At 38.2% G+C, this 23,858-nt stretch overlaps 1 protein-coding gene across 22 annotated transcripts in view; it reads right to left on the bottom strand.

The window, feature by feature from the left end:
- CAMK2D (calcium/calmodulin-dependent protein kinase II delta) overlaps positions 1-23,858 on the bottom strand; it is a 167,161-nt gene that overhangs the window by 83,325 nt on the left and 59,978 nt on the right. For all 22 annotated transcript variants that reach the window (XM_014949897.1, XM_014949900.1, XM_014949906.1 and 19 more), the window contains exon 2: positions 16,056-16,115. In XM_014949897.1, coding sequence (XP_014805383.1) covers positions 16,056-16,115 — 60 coding nt within the window. The remainder of the gene's footprint in view (positions 1-16,055; positions 16,116-23,858) is intronic.

Below are 23,858 nucleotides of genomic sequence, written 5' to 3'. Positions count from 1 at the left end.
TCCACAACTTTCCCAGCCGTCCATCGTTGCCATCAGACACCAGCCGGACTGACTTTTGATCCGATCAACGCGGCCGTTCCTACACCTCTCACGTGAGCAAAGGACACTCCTACCTTTTCAGGTTTTGCAATTATTAGTATATCTTGCTACTTACTATTTTTGCAGTTCACACCTACTTGGATCCATCTTTCAGTTCTGTGGACTGCTTCACCAGATAGTTCTGTGGCTATAATTTCTCTTTGTGGAGGATAAAGCCTGTCTAAATGTTTCTATAAAATGACCTTGTCATTCACAAGATGCGAATTAAAATACCATCCTCCCAGTGAGTCAAGGCAAAAGGAAACATCTTTTTGCCCTATTATCACTTCACATTCTGTATTTTGGGGAATGAACCCATTATTTTCTTATGTTACAATACAGTGCCACTGTAAATTTAGCTTCTCTGTGTTTTTATCTGATAGCTTTTTTCACATCTGTGCATGAAAACAAGGTTAAAGCCACTTTCATTAGATCAGGTCCCCAAATTCTGTGTTACCACCTCTGAGGAGAAAGACCTAAAATGGAGGCAATGGACCTAAAAACATAATTATAATCACATCTCTGTCCCTGCTGTCCTTTCACAACTATCGGTCCTGAACATCCTTAATGTGAGCAATATGATGAGCCCAGAGACCAGCTCCGAGTGTACCATTGCAGCCTGTGGTATATAAAGCTCAGACCATTCCTTACCTCCTCTGAACAAGCAGCTGGGCTAGAGCTTCCTGCAGAACAGCAGCACAAAAAGGGAGGCTTCTAGCTTACACTGACTAGTTCAAGATGTTTCCAAAGATCCTTGACTTCGCAGAAATATTTCTGCTGCTGCTTCCCCCTCTCTTAGCTGGGCATGATTTAGCACACAACAATTACAGATAAATATTTTCATTTGTAATTGTTATAGTTAACAGCGTGTTTCTTAGGGAATGTCTTTACTGCAAGTGGAAACGTTGAAGAGCTACCCACACTGACTTTAAACAAGCTGATGTGTGCACCTCTGTTAATTTAATTGTATCAGTGTGACTTACTTACCCTGCTCTTCGACAACAGCAAAACCAGAAAGTAAGCCTTGGCATGTTTACACTATGCCAGAGCACACAGTGAAGATGCAAAGAAGTCTTCTTCTTACACTCCCTACAAATCTGAAAGGGCAAACTGTTGGAAAAATCTCAAGGAAAAAAACCCAGGTTAGGGAACTGGTCTCTTGTAGCTATCTGCATGATGCTGCTGACGTCCATACAGCATCAAACATAGTGAAAAAACTGCCTGCTGTAATCTAGATAACCAAATGCTTCTACAACTAATCAAGACCACATAAAAGCAGTAGAAGCTTTCAGTAACTTAACAGAGCGTAAGAATGAGAGATTCAAAGTACTATACCAAGACAGGGTGTTCCCGTAATAATCCTGCTCCATCTCTATCCACTGGGCTGAGCTCGAAACCATCTGTATTATTTTCTGAGTGAATGTGGCTTCCCCCTCTATCAATTAACTATCACAGTAAGTCATGCTACCAGAACTGCCGACAACTATAAATTACTATCATTTTCCTAATGTGCAAGTTTACAAGCGAATGATGATCCCCAATGATTGAAAGGGTTTGTTTCACAAAAAGCAGGGAATGCATATTAACTTAATAGATGACAAACTTGAGGCTTGTGATGAGAAACTGCCATTGTCTTTTAATCACAGTCTCACAATAAATGGAAATTAGAGAGTTTGTCCTGTCCCACAGGACCATCTGTAAGATTGTAATTAGCTCAATGAAAACCCACATAAACTTGGATAGAAGAGAAGCTGCAACAGAGAGCTGGAAGCCAGTCTGTATTCAAAAAACCAGACTACTATATTCCTGTTACTTAGCACATCCAGTAATTCCCAAAATATATATCCTACAGAAGATAGCTGCAAGTCATTCAGCTGCAATTATGACTTTTGATCATCAACCAATTCCTTGCAAGCAAGACTGCATGGCCAAACTCAACATAATCCTAGCAGTGACACCATCGACACGCTAGACCAAGTATAAATGGATGAAATACAATTAAATAACTGTCAAGGTCACCTAGTAAATTAATGCACAACAAATAAATTAATTAAAAAGCACTACTTGGATGATACAATTGCTGATACACATGAATGTTACTCACTGCTGTGCAGTGCAAGAGCAGAAGCTGTGGATTTGATTACAATACAATACCAGAACATCTTCAATAAACAAGTACCAGGAGCAGAGTGCCACGCTTGGCCCAGTGTGGCTGTAATGAGAAGTTGGATGTATTTACGGGAGACGGACATCCAGAGGACAAACTAAAATTAGAAGCACATTCCCATGGGCAGTCCATGAGAATACTAACACTCTGGTGAAGCCCTAAAAAAAGAACTTCCAAATTTGGAAGGTGACTGGGAGGAGAGAGGTATCATTAAACCCCTATCAACTGGAAAAAAATCCCAGATCAGCAGTTTTGTAGGAGTAAGAAAATCTTCAGTGCAGAAATCTGCAAAACCCAAAGCAGTTACCAGATATTCATCCATTGCCAATGCTGGAGGTTAGCAGTATTTGCTGGGTAAAAGCATTCACTTCAGGTTGCAGCACGTGAAAAGCCACGAGACCAGCCCAGATATTATCCTTTGGTCTGCCATGGCTTGGACACACTTCCAGGAGCAGAGCAACACAACAGCCTCCTATCATGATGAAAAATGGATCTGGGACTTTTAAAAAGCAAATGTTTGAAAGGAGCAAGGAAAAAAAGGACACCTGGGACACTTGCTACAAGACAGGGAATGGTTGGGGGGATGGCTGTCAGCCTGGAATGGATCGATTGTGTCCCCTCACCCTTGAGCACAAGGGGAGGATGAGACAGACTGGCACCAGGCACTGCCACACCACTGCCACGCAGGGAGATAGTAAAGGGTGACATCCCAGCAGAGCTATGGACATGCCAGGCTAAGCAGGCAGTCCCGAGTCCTGATAAGGATGGAGCTGTGCCTATTTTAAAGAAAAAAAATAAAATAAAATAGAAAATCATCATTTTGGTGTGAGAAGTAGTTTACTGGAGAACTCCTCTTAGGAAAATGCAGACATGGACAAGAAGCTCTTCAAAACCTACAAGTTTTTGGTGATTTTTGCGAGACGTACTGGCCAGCAGTCTCTAGCAGGCAGCTGCAGTCATCGCTAAGATCACCGTAGTTGCCACAATCTGAGCAAGGAAAGAAACCGTACTATGGTTTTTGCTCTCTTGTGACTTCTCCAGAACACGACACCAGGATAATTTGTACTGCCACTACTCATAAGGTGCATTTGCATAGACAGGGAGCACAGCCTAGGTCTATCCTGCTAATCAGAGAAGAGCCACGGACTAATGATGTTCAGCCAGCCTCCTAGTGTCACAGCAGTACATGGTTTCATTGTGCGCTCTTCATTCTCTTCTATGCAAAATGTTAGTAAGTAACCAGATTTTCCATGTGTTGTTCTCAATATATAGTACCCAAGAAATTATAAAATCTCTTACCAAATGGGCATTCCATTGATAGGGATGCAGAAGACACATATGAAATGCAAAAAGCAAGAGGAAAAGGGATTTCTGCACATGACATGAAAAGAGAAGTTCAGTCTACAAAAGCTACTTCCAAATGCACACCTTGCAATCAATTAAAAACTGTATTCGAAAAAGTCAGTCCCTGTTTCCAGATTTTAGTCAAATTACACTTTCATTAAGAATTTATGTCACAATATTTAAAGATGAAAGCAGATGTATTTTTAAGAAAAGAACAAAAACATTCTAACAGGGATGCAACTGTAATCGAGAACATCCCCTTTTCCTGTCAGTACCCTGTTTGCTGATCAGCAGGAAAGATTTTAGAGAATGAAACATTGCAAAGACCATGCTCCTTGCCCTAAACTATTTTCTTCTGCAGCATCTTGCCCAGGAAAGCTTCAAAAGAGCAGACTAATGCAATGCTCAGATCTGAAGTTACAGGCACAAAACCAGACCATATCCTGAATTACATCATATCTTGTGCCTTTGAAGTAATCTGTGACATTAACTTTTTATTTCAGCTGACTCTAAGTGCTTATTAGGGCAGCTTAATTTGTTGCTAGCTATTATTTCTCCCAGGCTCTCTCCTGCAGACAGCCACCATGATGCCCCCCATGGCACACGAGGAGGAGATGGCTTGGCCATGAGAAGACAAGGCTGGAACACATCTCGCTCCTGTCATCAGCTACCAGTGGGGAGGCTGTCAAAATGGCAGAGATGGTCTTCTCCAGGGTGCAAATGGCGAGACAAGAGGCAACAGACGCATGCTGGAGTATGGAAAATCACAGCTAGACATGAAGACATGTTTATTTATTTATTTATTTATGTTGACAGGAAGGTGGTGAAACAACTGGAGCAGGGCCCAGAGCGGCTGCGCAACCTCCTTCCCTGGAGATCCTCCAAACTCCGCGGGACAGGCCGCGAGTAACCTAATCCACAGATCCCTTCCAACCCGCATGATTCCATGATTTACAATGCTTTTTTTCAGGGGATGGGCTATGTAAGTAAAGCAAGATGTCTGGGCAGATGGGCGCAGCCCTGAAGACTGCCTCTCCTAATGAGCTTCCAGGGTTTGTATCGTCTTTGGGAGAGGAGCAAAGACATTCCTAAGGTCCACAGTGAGCTCCCAAAGTGCCGCTCCTGATTTATGACCACTTAAGTCAAAACAGGATCCATGGTCAAAAGTCAGGAGACTTTCCTTTTGCCTCTCCCAGGCGAAGGAGAAGGAGACCTTCCTTTTGGCTCTCCCAGCTCACCAGCCCATCCCCATTCCCTCAACTTAAGGGCTTCCTCCTCCACACCAGTTGTGACACCCTTCCTCCTTTCCCCACCTCTGAATTCATCCTTTTCTACATGTCACAGGGAACCAAAGCTGGGACAGCAGAGGAGTGAGGTAAGGTTGGGACTCATTTCTGAGGTGGTATAAACAGCCAAACACCTCCTTGGAGAGATCTTCTCCAGAAGCAGGCACATGCTGATTCCTCCCCCAGCCTCCCTGCTGGTAAGGGTGACAGCCTACCCTCCCCGGGGTCGGATGCCAAACACTCCAAATTGAGGAGATTTAGGCTGCTTGGGAAACAAATGCTGCCCAAGTGATAATTCTCTAGTTTCTCTTGAGAAAGGGATGAAAGTGTCCCACAGATCAGGTTCAGCCCACAGCCACAAATGTCAAGGCTGGAGCTGGGTTTATAATGGAAACCACCCGACAGCCATTTTACCATTTTTTAGTTGCACTAAAGCCATCCTTTGACACCCATCCACACTACTGAATACACTGCAACCTTTTTTCAATTTGGCTTTGGTTTCTTCCCCCCCAACCCAAGTAAGAGGTTCACAGTATTTTTTTCCAGCATTTGGGTATTGATCCAAGAACCAGCACAGAATTCACCTATTAAACCGTCAACAGTGTTGTCTGTACAAAGCAAAGGGAACAGCACTTACAATATCCTCTAAAAATGTCTATGCTGAGAGAAAAAGCTTACTTTAGCTTAAGTAGTAGAGATCTATGTTTTTGGAGGAAAGGGTCCAGAGGAAAATTACATATTTGTGGTTTAGCTGGGAGTCATGATGTCTATCCGTATGCATAACACGTGGTTGCAGAGTCATAATAAACAAAGCTTTCAAACAAAAAAAAAAAAATATTAAGTTCTCAAAGATTCATCTTGTGTGTGTAAAGAGAGAGCAATTCATTTTCATCTAGCTTATTTATACGGTTCTTGAAATCAACAATGCAATTATGGAACTCTTCGTTCCAGAAAGCATATAGAGAAAGTAAAGCAGCAGAAGAGAACAAAATACAAATGGGAAGTGTGACAGCCATCCTCGTACTCACCCTCTGCAGCAGGTTCCTCAAGAGAGAAGCTTAAATTCCACTTCCCGTTTCTGTGGATTACTCTATTTTACATTTAAAATGACTGGCTACAAAAGCATAACTGACTTTATGGGAAGAAAAAATGTTTAGAAGAACCTGGACATGCTATGAATAGAATTTTTGTACATTTAAGAAAATGTACAAAACCAGCTATAAGCAGGAAAACCCTTCAAGGTCTGGTTCACACTTGATTTATACTTTATAATAACCTATTTTGGTGCAAATTATGCCTATACTTTCTGAGACAAAAAAATGACAAAATTTGTGGCAAATCTCAGGGAAACCTAATTTTCTCGGTATATTATAGATGTTGCTACAGTTATTGGGGCTATTACAACCAGCAACGCTTCACTTGAGCTGCAATAATCCTGTCCTCCATCAAAAGGAAAGAGAATTAACCCACTGTGGCAAAGAGTAGTGTCATTGTCTGTACTAAAAGACATTTTTATGCTCCACAGTAGCCCAGAAGAGTAAAACCGAAAGATTCAATGACACTCTTACCAGAATAAAAGGATTATGCTGTAACCGAAACAGAGACAAAAGCTTTAACACCTAATAAAGCTGCCTTCACACTTCTTTGCATTCACACTCTGACAGCCCACATTTTCTGACACTTAATATGTTACATGTTGAAAATTACTGACACGCTGATGAGCACTAAACAACTTACAGTATTTTAACCACGGTATTTTTTTTATATATATATTTCACCCACTGTTAGAGCTGCCAATAGCTCTATGGAAAGCCCTTTCCCCACCAAATTCTTAAACAAGAAGTGAAAACTTTCAGTCTCTTAAATGTCAACCATGCATTCACAACTTCACCGATTAAAAGAAATCAAATGCATAGTAATAACAAAAACCGAGAATGAGAACAACTGCAGAAAAGCCAGTTACAACAAACCCCACAGTGCCCTCCTTGCATTTTCTTGCCTGGTTCAGTCTCATTACAGTAAATATAATTTTACAAATAGCTACTACAAAACCAGCTTCTGTTTTCTGTTGTGGCACTTCACTGTTCTGCTACAGCTGAGTTTAAACACTGACTGTTATTTTATAATCCTCATTAGATTGGCTTTTACATTAAGTATAAAATAATGATGTATCACTGGTTTATTTGGCTTCTTGATGTTTATTTTAATTCTATCAAGGACTGTGGTTTGCCTTATTCATCATGGAAATTACAAATTTAATTAATTCAATAGAATGGATGAGATTTGAATTGTTAAAATGATCCGTTCATCTAAGCAATAAAAATAATTCAAGGAAATAAGATCTTCTACATGCATCAGTCCCACGGATTTCTGGTTTCTCTATAAGGTAAACAAAAGCTTTATATATATATACACATTATATATATGTTTTATATAGTTAATATATTCCTGAGGACTATGTTTATTGAGCAAAAATTTATATAGTTGAAGATTTGTTTGATTTTCACTGCATCAGGAAAGAACTGTGTTATTACCTTTTAAGTCTGTATTAATATATTTTTGATGTAAAGAGTGAAACCTGAAATTAAGCTCAGAAGAAATACTGTGCTAAAGAACTACACTCACCAACCCTGAACAGACCTGATTTTTATTCCATATTTGGTTTATAAACTAACTTAACTGATGCCAGCTGAGCTACTCTGACTTTGCCACAGTAAGTCCAAAGAAATTCAGAAAGGATTTACTAAATCCACATTTGCTGTATATTAATAGCGTTTCTGTTCAGATTCTTGTGCATTTATGTGAAGTCTCATGCAAAAACTAGGTGAACATAAAACATAAAGGACACAATGTCTTGCATAAAGGAAACAGAAAACCCACATATCCTTTAATTACCCTGTCCAAAAAAGAGAATATGAAGTTTCTTATTTTTGCCCCCACACGAAGGATTTAACAACTTCTGTGCTCCTGTTTTATGTTACTGTGGGGAGATATAAGAAAACCCCCAAATGCAGGCTTTTCCTAAGCAAGCTGAACACGAGCACGAGGAATCTGATGAGGAGCAGTGCCATGTTTGGGTGCTATCAAATGCCTCAGCAATTTATGAGAAGTTCCCAGCTCAAAGTATGGCAACAGAGCAGACTGCAAATAGACACCAACACATTTATGAAATCAGCTTAGCTATTTGTCTGGTTTTTTTCCTGGTGTCCCAGACTGTCGTGTATGTAGTCTGCTTTTCGACCTGCCACAAAGCTGCCTTTCCTTGGGAAGATGCTGCTCAATACTCCCATATGCTGGTCCAGCTATAGTTCTTCAGAGAAGAAAGACTTTTCTGCCCTCCAACTCACGGCCACTCATGCTGGCCAGCAATGCCACGGCTCCACAGGAGGCCTGACAAGCAGATCTGCACACAAACGGCTCAGGACTATTAGAGCTGCCATTCTGCTTGGCAGTCCTACTTACCTTGAAATATCTTGCCTTACAAAGCCATCCAGGGACAACCTGTCCTGCTGCCAAAAGGACTTCATTTATCACCTGAAGGGCTGCCACATGTCAGTAAAATCTGCTGTGGCCTTTTGGGAAGGGATGAAGACTCGGAGGCAGACTCGAGCCTGATGCTGTTGGCTAATGGATCCTGTCTGCTCGCCGTATCTCATGCGTCGTCTATAAAGCAAGGGAGGAGACAGGAGCAGGCAGGAGATGATGTGCTGTAATGAAGCCAGACGTGTTAGCGCTGCCATGTGAAAACCAGCAGATTCTGGTTATTTACGGGATCCTACTACACTGCACGGACCATTTTACTGTGTGTAGCTTTTGACAAGTGGGAATGTAAAGACAGCAGAAGCCCTTCCAGTAGCTACAGAGCGAGACAGTGGAACTCTGATTTAGGAAAACACTACCCAAACTCAGCACAAACCCTGCAAGACCAAACTCAACCTCAAAAAAACCCCACATTTTTACCAGGTTTCATTCAGTTTTCCAGACTGGACCAGGACTTGCATCATCAGGCTAATGCAGTTTTTATCATCCTTTGGGGATTTTATAAATGAAAATTACCAAAGCCGGCTCTAAATCAACACCAAAAGTAGTAAGATGGTGCAACAGTGTTACATCATTAAAAATATGTGGATTGCTAGACTAGAAATCAGAGTGCTAAATTACAACATTACTTAAAGTTAAAAGAGGACCAAGAAATCAAAGTTTACCAAAAGAAGATAAAGGCCAGAGAACAGGACAATGACAGTGGATTTCTTGGTGAAGAGATGATTATTTTCCTTACAATTTTTTTTCCAAATTTCTAAATTTAAAAATTGGAAGCTTTAGTAGACGTAACAGCTGTAAAGGTAGTAGTTACTCAAGATGACCAATCCTTTGTGGGTATTTGTTCGGCAGAGAAGGTAAGCTTTTAATATAACTTGATGTGTAATTTTACAAAGCAAAAGCACTAGGGTCTCCGAACAGTGAGGCTTAACCTACATTTACATCTTTCATTTTAAACTCTATTATGTTAGCAAGCTGTAATAAGTAAAAAAGAGAACACACTGATGTTGTTACTGTTGTTACAGTAATCTTATCATGGTAAGAACCTGAGAAATACAGCAATGCTGAAAATCAGACTCATGTAGGAACCACTGGAGCCCATTACAAGCTGTTGGAGCCCTGTTTGCCTAGAAATTTCCTACCGCAATATAACAGAGGCAGCAGGCCAGATTACTCAAGAAATTCTGGAAAAGGAGAAAATATCATATTGCCAAAAACTGATCAGGAAAAAGGATTCTGAGCCCCCACAGTTTTCTCTCAAGTTCAACTAACGGATTTTGCATCATTTTAATTTTCACTGAGACAGAAGGAGTCTGGACTGACAATAATCTACAGAGTCCTGAGCAAGTATACCGCAACAGAGTATACTTACACAAAGGAGGATATCCTATGTTCTTTCTTATTTTTGCTTGTTTATTAAGATAGGTTATTAAGAGCAGAAACAAAAAATCCTTGGGCTATGAAGGAAACAGAATTTTATAATCACTGCAGACAAGGATGCTCACATACTTCTAAAGTATTCCCGAGTAAATAATTTTCTACAAATAAATAATAGAGATGAATCACCCCCTCCCATAAGTAGTTACATGCTGAAATAACCATTGTTTGTAATTTTATGTTTATGCAAAGAATAAACATAGAAGCTGAAATAAGTACGTTTTCTTTTAAACACAAAATTCAGCGAGGCTCACTTTCTACTACAATTAACTTGATACAAAGAACTGAGGTGAGAAGAGGCAGAGATCACAATGTAAGCAAAGAGTATTGCTAAAGAATAATTGTAAGTAAAGAGGATGAGGAAATCCTGTATTTTTTAAACAAACTTTCATATATACATTACTTAAGTGGGAAATGGAGATTTGACAAAGAAGAACAGGAAATACTACTTCTAATCCATCTTCCTTTTAGGCATTTTTCCTACACTATTCATTAGGCATCACGATTACATAACTGGACAGAGAAGAAGAAATCATGGATTTCTTCATATTAAAAAAATGAATAAAATAAAGAGATGCTGAAAAATGAACGTAGTCATATGCAAAGCAGTGTCTGGACAGGGATATTCAGCTTTCTAAGATATCCTGGAGCTATACTTGTACATGAAGCGAAAACATCTTCCTCAAGGAAGATTTCCATAACACTTCTGTTCTGGATATAGACATAACCAGTAAGGACTGTCCAGCCTCCAAAGCACTACAGAAACAGAATCACTACCCTTTAGTCTTTCTTCAGCAATATTTAGTTTTCTGAAAAGAATGGCCTGTTCACAGTTCTGAATACCAGGAGTACATACGTCTTCAGTAACAGACAGTTCTTAGTATAAAGCTTAAAAAAAAAATTAAAATCCACATTTCAAGTCAGAAAACATCATACCCCTAAGTCAGTCTCATACTGTCATTGCCAAAAGTCTAACTCCTATGTTTAACTTAGTCATGTTTCTTTTTACCTTTTTCTTGATAAATAACATTTTCTGGTTATCCTGGTAGAACTCCTCAAATCACCCCTTTTACCTAGATCATACTTATTGACATGTGGATGCCAAAGCTCAGCACAGTACTCTAGAAGTGACTTCTGTTGGCAGATACAAAATAAATATTATTTTCCTCTTTCTGACCGTTATTTCCACACATCTAAGAATGGTATTTCCCCTGGGTATTATGGCATCCCAATGAGATTTGTGTTGAAGCAGTTATTTCCTGTCATCACAGGCTCTTCAAAGCCACTTTTTTCCAAGAGGCAGGCACTCCTCTTTTAAGACTGACATAGATCCTTTGTTCTTAGATATGTGAGCTCATATCTATCGCCTGTAACAATCCTTAGTCCCACCAATGGGGACTGATAAAAATGGATACCACTTCAATTCGAACAGATACCACTTCATTTTTTTTTTCTTTAAATCTGTTGATAAAAATATTGAAAGAGACTTCTTTAGAACTCCAACACAGATAATCCTATCATATGAGAATTACCGTCTTACATTTTTATTGTGGTTATCTGTTTCACTAATATCGCTAATAAAGAATATGCTGATTTTCCCTAATAAAAAAATTAGCACATAAGGCATTTGTTTTACTGCTGTATTACAGAAGGCAGTTGACACTAGCGCCAGATTCATGACTCCATTAAAAGGATATCAAGTGCACTTGGCAAGATCTGTTTCTAAAAAAAAATTTGCTCCATCTAAAAAGCATTTTTCAAATGACCATATGCTTCTATAGGCTTAGCTATGCATAAATATATGTATCCATATCAAGCAATACAATGTCTGTGTATCAAAATGAATTATCATGGATTTCTTCAATTGGTAAGTATTTGAAGTGTCAGAGATCCAGATTTTGATTTATTTAGCTTCCCTTCCTGACGCTTGTCTAGTTAGAATAATCATCAGCAATTTAAATTTTCATACATGAATTCAGAACTTGGTATCTTACCCTAGTTCAAAATCATTCTTTCAGCAGAAATGCCTCAGATTACAAATTAACCTCCCTCCATACATACTTAAATGCTTCATTTGTGAACATTCAATTGATAAGTTGATTCCTAAAATAATTCATAAATAATTCTAAAAAGGCAGCAGAAAATGTTTGTTTCCTTTCATTTTTTTTTGTGTTTAACATTTTACAGTGACTAATTGGGGAGATTTAAATCAAGCCCTGAAATGAAAACATTTTTATGTGTCTCCTTAATTTCCAAATTTCAGACTTTTATCCTTTTGAAAGAAAGCATTCTGATTTATTTTTTTTTTTTTTCCCATATGCTGAGCTTTTCCAAATAATTTGTTCAAATTCTACTTTTAAAAAAAAGGAAAACACTCATGACCAATTTTAAGACTCCTCTGCCAATACCAGAGGAAATTCTGAAGTTTAGTGCATATGAATACAAACTAAAATTGAAAGTCTTTTCTAAATGTCATCCTAAGATTTCCTAACTGCATAATGGCACTCATTAAATAAAACCACCATCAAATCAGATATGAAATAGATGTAAAAATGGATTTGTTGGGAAGCTAAAAATAGGTATGTCAATTGTTAGGAAGTTTAGTTCTGAATTCTTATCCTTATGAAATAACTAAATACTAAATATTTTTCTAGTTAGGTACTAATTGGACACCTACCTTGGAAATACGAAACCAGGGATCTGTAGAAGTTTGTGATAATTCTCTATTTTCTCTGGAAAGATAATTGGAAAATATTTCCAGTGGTTCAGAATGTTTTTTTAACTCTGTTTCTCTACAGGAAAAAAAAAATCTTGCTCATATGAAAACTACAATGTGTTTACTCAGGCTGAAATCTAAAAATGTGACTCACCACAGCTGTGCTGCGTGACTGACTGAAGGGAAAGTACCAAAAAGGTAACTAAAAATGGTTTTTCACCCTAAAGGATCTAGTACAGTCTTAAGACTTGAAAGATAATTTACCAAAGAGACCATATAACACTCTAAAGAGGAGTACTATTATATATGTATTACTTTAGTGATAAAGTTAATTTGAAACGGAGACCTTTACAATTAAGTCACTTTTAGAAGAGAGATTTAATCAAGCTAACTAGGAAGAATACAGAAGAATAAGCCTGAAAGAAAAGAGAAAGGATTACTGAATTCTAACTTCAGAAAGCTGCTGCCCTGCAACAAATGTGTATTTCAAAAAGACAAGTAATGAAAAAAAACTACACTGGAGGAAAATAAAGAAAACCACTGTTTCTTTGAGAAACTGACCAATCAATTAAACTAGATCTCTGCTTTTCTATGGAGATTGCATATGAAAAAAATTTTTTTTAATATTTTTTTCTTCCATCATACATACTTACTGTTAACATGACAAGTTCCTTTTCAAAAAATCTTTTATTTTCTGGGCTATTAGAAATGAATCTGTGGCAGTAAATTCAGGAGAAAATATAAATGAAGGGAAAATCATAAATTCTGTTCATGGACTTGCTAGTATTTTTAAACACACTCTTTGGCATACATGTAGCACAAGTAAAACTTGTTTAAAAGGATTAATCTTTATCATTTTGAGATATATAAAACACACTATGATCTCTGCTGTTACCTTACTCCGGTATACTTCCTTTTTCGCTATTAGTGCTTTCCAGGGTGATGTAGATTTACCCACTAGAGATGACTAAAAGAGATGTGACTGTGACCCAAGAATAAGAGATTCCGTTGGGTGCAGACAGCATGCCCCCAGAATGATGTTAGGGTTGGCACTTGGCTGGCTGAGGGGATGGCTGCAGAAGAAGAGGTGAAAGCAGAGCCCTGCCAGGGCTGGGCTGCAGCCGGCGGCCTATGGCCTTCTCCAGGGCAAAGGAGAAGGTTGGCACCTGGCTGGACAGCATGTAAACACAGAAATACAGAATGGTTTGGGTTGGAAGGGACCTTAGAGATCATCTAGTTCCAACTCCCCTGCCATGGGCAGGGACACCTTTCACTAGACCAGGCAGTTAAAGCCCTGTCCAACCTGGACTTGAACACCTCCAGGGATGGGGCATCTACAAATTCTCTGGACAACTCACCACCCTCATAGTGAAACATTTTTTCTTGATATCTGATATAAATCTACCCTCTTCCAGTTTGAAGCTATTATGCCTCATCCTATACCTACATGCCCTTGTTAAAAGTGCCTCTTCAGCCTTCTTGTAGGCCCCCCCCCAGATACATCAACCTCTTCAGCCCCGTAGCTTACCTGATAGGATTTCAGGGGCCTGAAATTATTCCTTTTGAAAAGAGTTACCTTCCTAAGTTTACAAAAAGCTTTTCTCGATATCAGACTACATTTATGATCTTCCTCCAAGAAAGAAACAAGATACAAAATGGCCTTCACTCTAGCAATTATGCAAACAAGAAACTATTGTAACCACACTAATTGGAACAGTTTTTTTCAGGCTGGCAGAACAACTGACAGTAGAAACTGAACTATGACAGAACATAATGCCTGCTGCCAAACCCTGGTGTGTTAATTCATTAAAATCTTCTCTCAGACAGATCTAGAATGTGGCATCTGTTCTGAAACAGTAGAAGAATTTGTCTATAATCCTTTGACTGAACTGTGCACCTTGGTGCAGGTAGCCATGCAAGGAATCTGTACTGACTGACAGAACCCTACCTGCCTGTCACCAAAGCTGTCATCGCCGGATTGCATTTCACAAATATAAACACTGTATGTAGAATAGCTGGCTTGCCACAGAGGACCTCGCCAACATCCTAATATTGGTCCAAGCTACTCAACAAACCGAAGATGTGCCATTGCATGGAATCAATCTAGACATTTGTTTCAACTCAGTTCTGTGCACTTCAGTTCTTCCACTTCATCAGTTTATTATTGTTTTTTATTCATCTTCCCCGGCTTGTTCAAACTCATAAATATACTTTATTTACAGCAAGGCACAGGTAAATTAGTCTAGAGTCAGACTAGCACCAGATGTGCAACCACTGCTTTCCATAAACTGCTGTTCCTCCTCCCCAGGAGTTGTACATTCCCTTGTCTTGCATCACTTTACAATGCAAAAATTTTGGGTGGGATAAACTAACACAGAAAACACTATTCTTCCTCTTTAACTAAATTTGCATGTGAAACCTCTACGCTTTTGAGACTGCCTAAGAGAGCTTTCTCAGAGATTCAACATTTCATTTGGAACTGAGATACATTTGTTTTCAACTTATGATTATTATTTAAAGGAGGGAGCTGAATCTTTCCCAGGCATGAAACAATTAAATTAGCCAAAAAAATGTCACGAATACCAACATTTGTTAGTTAAAAATGAAAAGGAGAAAAACTATGCAGAAGGAAAAGCGAGCACACTGCCAAGTGCTTTCGGAGTACTAAGCATACATGTTTATTTAAAACATTCAGTGACATTACTAGTTTTTTTGATGACAACTTTTAAGAGTGTACATGGGGAAAGAGGAACAAGATAGAAAGAAAAATCCTCCCCCTCTCTGCAGAAGTCTCAGGTACAGCAAATATTCTTGTGAGAGATACCTTTGGCATATAATTCAGTGTCTGAAAAACGCAGATACAACTCCTTTAAGATCAAGATACTCTCTGTTTCTATTGTTTCTAAAGCAAGCAAACAAGCACATACACACACACAAACTATCTTTTTTTTTTTTTGCTTTCCATGAATGCTTGAGGAGAAAACATACCATTCTGAAAATAAAAGCAGAGCTTTCTGTATCTACCTATCTTTTCTACAGAAGAATAGAATCTCAAACACAAAATAAACCAGGATAAAATAAGCATCTCAGTAAAAACAACACTAACTCCATCAACATTGGTCTATCTCATTTTGCAACATATGCTGTTAGATGAAATTCTTCTGCAGGTCTCAAAAAGCCATGAGCAGTACTGGAAATAACTCCTCCTACACACTGCTCAAAAAAACCCCAAACACCTGGCATAGACAGCTCATTGATGGCAGGGCAATAGCTCAAAAGAGATGAGAACAGTACATGTTCCTTTAGGTGATCTACCGGGATATTACATCCCATAGCGGAATTAGGTGCACTGTGTTATAAAGAAATAGTCTTGCCTGGGAATATTTCCACTTGACTTTTCTGAGCTGCTATTTGTATTTGTCATTTTGTATTTTCCCTTGATTTTCTAAACTGGTATCTATCATATAAAGCAATTAAATGTTCCTACCAATATTGGGATGCTTCAAGAGGCGACAGATCCTAGCTTCTCTTTCCAGTTTCTGGTGATCTGCAACAAAGGAAAGCAAGAGAGTTGCTTTTAGTTTGATGATTAACATAATTCAGTGCATTTGTTTTACAGAAGCAAAAAAAATACATCAGGGGATGTGATCTTTAAAAAACACCCTTTATTTAGATCCATTAAGATTTTGCATTCAAACTGTTCGCAATATTGAATCAGGCTACTGCATCCAACCACTTCTTTGATGGACTACCACAGGCACTGTTCCATCAGAAAAACAAGCTGCCTATTTATTGGGGAGAACAGGAAATATTCATGCCATGACCTATCATTATCAGGCAATAAACCATATTACAACATTAATCAAAGTAAGGTCAACCTGAACCTCTAAGGGTTGCCTTAAATCCTACCTGTTACCTGCTTCACTGATACCTAATGCACCAGGCAGAGGGGTTGACATGTGGCAGCCACCCCAACAGAGTGCCAGCACTCCGGCCACCCCGCGCTCCCACCGCAATTCCATGCCACAGCAACTTCCCATAACTCACAACCAGCAGTTATTATTTTCCCAGTAGGGCTCATCTGTCTCTCAGGCTGATTATTCATTAACCTGAAGACACCCTGAACACGTAGGTCCAGGTGTACCATCTGTTGGCTCCCCCTCTCCTGGCCATTTGATTAATTTTAACCTTCGCGTTGAGCCACAGGCTAGAGGTCTGAACTTGTTCACCACTGAGCCCTAATGACACTTTTTGGCAATAAAATACTACTACTTGCATCAAGTTCCGTTTTACTTAAGCTGTTTGTTTTTTTTAATGTGGCACAGTTTTTAAATATTTGCCCCAAACACCACTATTTATTCTACTGCTTTCGTTGTATTTTGGTTAACATTAAGCAATATAGCACTTGTTATAATAATACATATGAGAGAGTTGGAGGGGAATGCATACATTATTTATACTGGAGATACCTGAAGGTCTTCAAGGGTGTTAAAATGTCTAATGTCAGGTAGTATAAAATGCACAAAGGTAACTCATGCAATAAAATACGTAATTTGGAAAGAATAAAAATAGCCAGTCTATTGTAACCCTGTGATTTCAACAGACTTCCAGCACATTTATCCTCACTTTCTGCAAGATAATGTTTATGGCTGCTAAGAATACTAAGCTTTTGTCAAAAGACAGAAAAGCAGCTCAGATACAATTTGATAATATTAGCCAAGGTTTCGGGTGTAGCACGCACCCTCACAGCAGAGACACTTGGCAGACAGCTCTGGGCTTGGCACATTCGGAACCAGCTCCTTAAAGCCAACCTCACACCAACCCGGGGGGGAAGCAAGACAGACTGACCTATTTCACATATATTTCGAAAGCGAACTAATACCAAATAGTAACAGAAGAGACAGATTAAGTCTCTGGCTCTCCTGACAGACCTTGACAACTTAGTATCAAGTAACTGTCCTCAATTAACGAGCATTATTTTTTGGTAATTCACTTCATCCATCCAATAATTTTAGGCATAATCAGTAAAGACTCCAGTAAGCACCATTAATGATGTCAACAGAGAGGTCATCAACAAACAGCAATGAATTTGAATGCAAGAAGTGCTGTAAAAATAATAGCTGTTCAACTACTGTGACAATAAAATTAGGACAACTTCAAGAGTTAGGGGAGGGAGGGACACAGAGTCATTATCCACCAAATTTCATGCATTAAACCAAAACAAATCCGTATTTGTGACATGAGCACAATGGTGCAGCTCCAGCAGAAGGGACACTGGGAGAGGGATGCCAAAGCCCTGCTCCAAGAGGTACAGAATACCAGGTTTTACACACAAACTGGCTGGTGACTCATCAACACAAACCTGAGGTGTAAAGAAAAACATCCAAAAAACCCAAAAAGGCGAAAACAAGCAGTACCCATACTTGGATTGTTCGGAGACATAATTTGTTGCAGAAAATATAAGCAGCATTTGTATAGGGTCTTTTCATCAACAGAGAGGGAAATTAAATCAGAGAAAGATTGACTGCAAGAATAAAAAGACAGCAGAAATTGTGTTTGGGATGTATGTCAAGCAAACACCAAAATATCCTGGACACAGCCATCAGTAACACTTAAATGCTATAATAACAAAAAAGGGAAATAGGAGGACATTGATAGAGAAATATATGACGTAAAACTAAATATAAAGGCACATTATTCACTTTTCATTCTCTGTAAGTATAATTTCCAAAGTCAAATAATAATAAAGCAGGCACCGATTCAGTAGTAGAGATTAAGGCAAACACACAAAGATCTCCTGCTCTAGCAACTCCCCCTCAATAAAGTGAAAAAAACAGTCACAATGCAATATGTCAGCCTCTACAGGCAGAATTATTAAAAAATAAATATAGAAACATATAGCAAATATACTTGATCAGAGAAATACAAGTATGCTTCTACCAATTTGTTAGAAAAATAAGCACTATTCTGCAATATGTCTGATATAATTAAGCCAGAGTAATAACTTTTGAAGGGAAGTAACACACAGCTTAAGCATGTTTAAGTATCAATTAATTAGAAGGGAGCTCTTCTGTACATTTTCCCCTCTGTTAGGGATCTTAATCACACGTTTTTTTAATATTTAAAAAATACACAAATAAAAGACATAAAAAACTAGCAGTTTTCACTCAAATCATACCAATGCAGACATTTTTTTAATACAGTATTTTTTGCTAAAAGTTTCCCAGACTTTTTGAAGCGCACAGAGATGTACAGCATACCTCAGTTTGCTTTCTCTGCAATAATTGTATTATTTTAAATAAAGGATGTGAACATTAAATTAGAAGATTTACTATGATGCAACTACAATAAAAATCACAAATTACCCAAAATACTAACTTTTTGTTTGGGATGTAAAAAATATGCTACAATTGAAATATGGTGTTTTAACCCTTACAGAAATTTATCATGTGTCATTCTAACTGCATGATAAGGTTAGTTCTAAAAATACTAAGAAATGAACAACTTTAGAAAAAGTTACAATGGACAACAACTCTTAGAGTCAAGTAATTACGCATCAGGTGTTAAAAGAAAATGAAAAAGCTCAATTCTTACTGCAAAGTGTCCAGGTATTTAGGTATGTATATTGGAAAGAGCTACAATAAAAGATTAAAATAAAAGATAAAAAGCAAATCCCATCTTTAAAATAGTCAGCACTTCAAGTTTGTAAAATACTTTTTAAATCTGGAGGAAAAAACAAGAAAAGAAACTTCATTACTTTCTCTATAATTTTACTTCCCAATATTTTCAGTCAACTTTAATAATAAGAACAATTGACTCAATTCTATATATGTTAACAGTTCAGGTTATTTTTATACTCTTTTAAGAAATACGCAGTCTGCTGCCCCCAGGTACAGTACTTAAGCTAGTCACCACTTGGCAACAACCATTATGATTCTCCATGAGGCCTCACAGCCTACACCACCTGCATGAGAAAATTTGTCAGCTTAACCCTCTTCCGTGTTTACTTTATTGTTAATTAATTAAAAAAAAGTAATTTTAAATTTCAGAAATTCAAAATATAAAAAAGTATTTTAGAAGTCTGCAAGATAAGCTCAAGGTTCTTTTGTAAACTTAAATTCTTCCACCGAGGTTTTATGTTAAGATTTTTCGATTCAGTTGCAGCAAGCTTGAAACACAAGCAGAGACATATTCAGTTACAGCTTCTTAATGCCCATCAGCTTTGGCTGTAACTTAATCACGGGCTGACCAGTTGCCATATCATACACAGCACACAGGGAGACGACCTGAAATGCAAACTGAACTAAGTTTGTTTTAGAAGAAACTTGGAAATACAATCAGTGTCTCAGGGGAAAAAAAAAAATAATAAAAGTCAAGGGAGTACTGGTCATTTGGCGCAAGACATGTCTCTCTGATGCACTACCAGCACTACTTTAAAAGGCTATTCTGTACTACCTCAATCTGTGTGTACAGGATTAGCCAGCAGAGCTGGAAACCTGGAAGGTGTCTGAGAGTCCTCTATGAAGTGCTAAATACATCCCATGTTGACTCTTCAGGAATAACATGGATATAATAAAGCACTTCCTCTCTGACTTTGAATATAAACACTGGACATTTCTTTGCTATTAATTGCTATACCACAGCTTCTGGTATATATCGTATATATTACTGTATGTATTACATACACTAAATGGTTTCATTGGTCGTTTAACTGTTATCATACTACACCCACAGCGACCTGTTGGGGACTAACCAGGCAACACAGTCTCAAGCACTGACCCATACAATGCATGATGAACATGATAGAAATGTTCCTCCTGACGGACAGACAGACAGTAAATTAAAGAAGATTAAAAAAACAGACCCATAAATATTACTTCACAATTTACTAGGTGGAATAAACTCTCAAATGACAGAGCATAAACTAAATGGAGCTCTTTCATTTAACCGAAAACAACTTATCGACTCTAAACTTGCAAGATTCCAGCAGCCCTTGGCTCCCACTGATGTCACTGAGATTTTAGCATCAACTGCATAAAAACATAAAGGGTATCTGCAAATGTTCATGCACTGAAATACTTTGAAATCACAGCCACTATAGCCAAACAACGTACTTCATTGATTCAACTCCGTAAATTCTTCTTGCTTACTGAACTTCACATTGCTAATTCTGATGCTGCAGCTAGTACATTTCTCTGAAAAAAGTACATTTCGCTCATAAGTTAATAAACTATACTATTTCTTTGAGACAAAGCTTCACGTCATAGAGCCTGTCAATTAAAAGCACCCAGTGAATACAATCATTGCTCACTCCTTCAGCTTAAGCATCAAAACAAGGACATGCCCTGCGTGTCGTGCGCCCACTGCATTCCCTCAGAGGTAGCTGTGTCTCTGGAGAGTGCTTCAGAATGTACCATAAAACAAGGACATAATTCACAAAACAATGACATTCTAGCAGAAGGATAAGTGCTGAGACAGGGTTAATATTCAGCTGTCATTTACAGACATAATAATGTGCTCAATTAACTACATCTGAACATTTTCAGGTACGAAGATAGGATAAATTGCTATTGCTGTACTGACTAAAAAAGCATACCTGATATTTTTGTAAATCACAATAAGAACATCTTACTCAGATATGCTGCTGAATGCACTGCAATATATAAAGATTACATCATCATTTTTATTATCGACTGCGTAACATTCCCAGATTTTCACCACAAACTTAACTAATATATTGACTGGTGCCAATTAGGCGGTATCTGGTGTCAGGTAAATTATAACAATGAGCTCTCTGCATTTACCTCATTCAGTTGCTCATGTCAGAGTAGCTGTTATTATACCTGTTACAAAAGGAAATGTTAAGTGAATGCAGATACCTCACACCATGCACATCGTGCTGTGAGGCAGCAGAAAGAGCATTAAATACTCCGAGTCAGAAATTTAAGTGGACATTAAGGTCCAGAAGATGACAGCAGCACTTCCAAAGAAATAAAATGATCCTTGGCATTGTTAGAGGAGTGTCAGAAATGGTCTAAGAAAGTCTGAAGTGTTTAAGTTTTTTGGGGGGAATCAAATGCAAATGTAAACTCCTGGGGTACCCAAGAAGATTACTTGCCTTTAAAGTCTGCATGTTTCTTCTATGTGTTTAAGGAAATACTGTGTTCCTTCCTTCCTCCGCTCAGCTTATTTACAAGTACATCCAACTGCAAAGGCTGTACATAAATATCTATTTCTGTTACCCTGTTTTCAGCCAGGTTTCAATTACTGGCAATCCGAAGGTGAATGTCAAAGGGCAGGTCAAACTGAAATACTTGGAGCGATCAGCTCCCAAACATCTGATGCGGGAGAAGGTGCGTCGCTGCACCAAGAGCTGATTAGGAAAGAAGTGTCCTACCATGAGGAGTACAGCCAGAGACACTACCAGGCAGGCAGCAAAACCCCACAAATGCTGAGAGCATTCGTGATAGCGTCTAGCATAAAACGTTTATTGATATTAACATCATAGAATCATATGGGGTTGGAAGGGACCTCTGGAGATCATCTAGTCCAACCCCCCTGCCGGAGCAGGTCTACCTACAGCACGTGGTGCTACAACATGACCAAAGGAAAAGCTCTAGGAAAAAATAAACACTATGTCACTTACTAAAAACAAAAAGTTAATTCCCCTCATAATTCATCAGCTAAAACTGTGTTCACCTGTCAGTATGAAAAGGGAAAAATTATCAGTAAGAGGAAGCCAAGCTTTAAAGCCAAACGTACAATAAAAATGGAACACGCAAATACATTTATATACTTGCTTCCTTTGCTCTCATTTAATTACCTATACTTCATTACGAAAAGGTCTCCTACACTGCCTACATAAGTAACTGCAAGAAAATTAAATGAAAAATAAAAATAAGAAGCTCAAAAAGCAGTAAAGCAAATGCAGAAGGAATGCTCTATAAATTCTAGATTATTTTATGAAAATAAGTCTCCATTTGTGAACAATGGCATCTGTCACAGCAACAGCCAGTTAGCAAGACTGAAAAAAAGATCGCAGCCTGTGAAACACTGATACAATCAGAAAGAAGGTAGCAATGAGAAAAATACTGTTTTATTAATGGAAAAAACCTTACAGCCAGCTACAAATAACTTTAATGTGACAGCCAAGAAAAAAAGAGAAAAAAAATCTCCTGCACTGAACCTTCAACCTTTACAATAACTAATGAAATTCTGTGAAACCTGAAACAGAATATAGATGTGTAAAACTTGGGGTACTGACAGACTGTGTGAATGCAAAGACTTGTACTAAGCCTAATTCATATGATGATATTCTACTACATCAAAATCTCATATTACAACTTACAACATCTGTATCAGAACAATTAGACTGTCTGTATATTAAGCAAATAAAAAACAAAATTGTTTAAGTGGTATCAAAATCTACTTTCTTACAAAAATGTATGTATATAAACATACCCATTTCTCAGGTTAAATCATAACATATTTTATAATTAAAGAGGAATATAATTAATGTCTTCAGCATAAATCTCTTCTACTTGTGTCATGATTCTGAATCCAAAGTGCTGATCCTGCATGACCACCCAACTTGAGTTTATCACCATGGCTGAAATGTCTACTGCTCACCACCTATCAGCACAGGTATCTAAAATTCAAACTTCTTCAAAGAAAAGCCTCTTTCTAACAATAATCTGCAGTAACTTTTGTGGTTTTCCTGTTATTTTATTATTAGAGCTTTCAGTCCACACCAAATAATGCAAGTACATCTCCCCAGTGCTTTTATATCTTTAGCCCCTTCCATTGTGTGTACGTTTCTTCTCCCCCCTCCGTGTTGACTGGAGATATTATTACTCAGTGTGAGACGATGTATGTTTTCTCCCATAGCCTACTTTATCTTTCTGAGGATGGTCTCTACAAGCTGCTTCCTACTCTGTGCTACACAGTTCAACACTTCTGAGGTTTTTTCCATGTTTTTCTTTAGACAGCTAAATGAAGAGAAAAGAAGCAGCTCTAAATCCCGAGAGGCTCTCCAGATTGCATACCTTAAAGTCTGCTCCAGACCACCTTGGCTCTGTGACATTCTCCCGTGGGGCACTGCAGAAATTCTGACAATGGGACACACCAGGACATAGCTGTACTTTCTTTCTAGCATCAGTATTATTTTGATTAACAAACCTTTTCTTTTGCTCACTTTCCTTCATAGAAACCCAAAGCTCCTATTAAAAGGAAACCCTGTAATGCAATAAATCTCTCTCTTTGTGCTTTTTCTGTTTCTATTAGAATTTAA

Source organism: Calidris pugnax, unplaced genomic scaffold (assembly GCF_001431845.1).
Source record: "Calidris pugnax isolate Ruff unplaced genomic scaffold, ASM143184v1 scaffold42, whole genome shotgun sequence".
Lineage (NCBI taxonomy): Eukaryota > Metazoa > Chordata > Aves > Charadriiformes > Scolopacidae > Calidris > Calidris pugnax.
The sequence above is the reverse complement of the archived record's forward strand: the minus strand, read 5'-3'. Positions and strand labels throughout refer to the sequence as shown.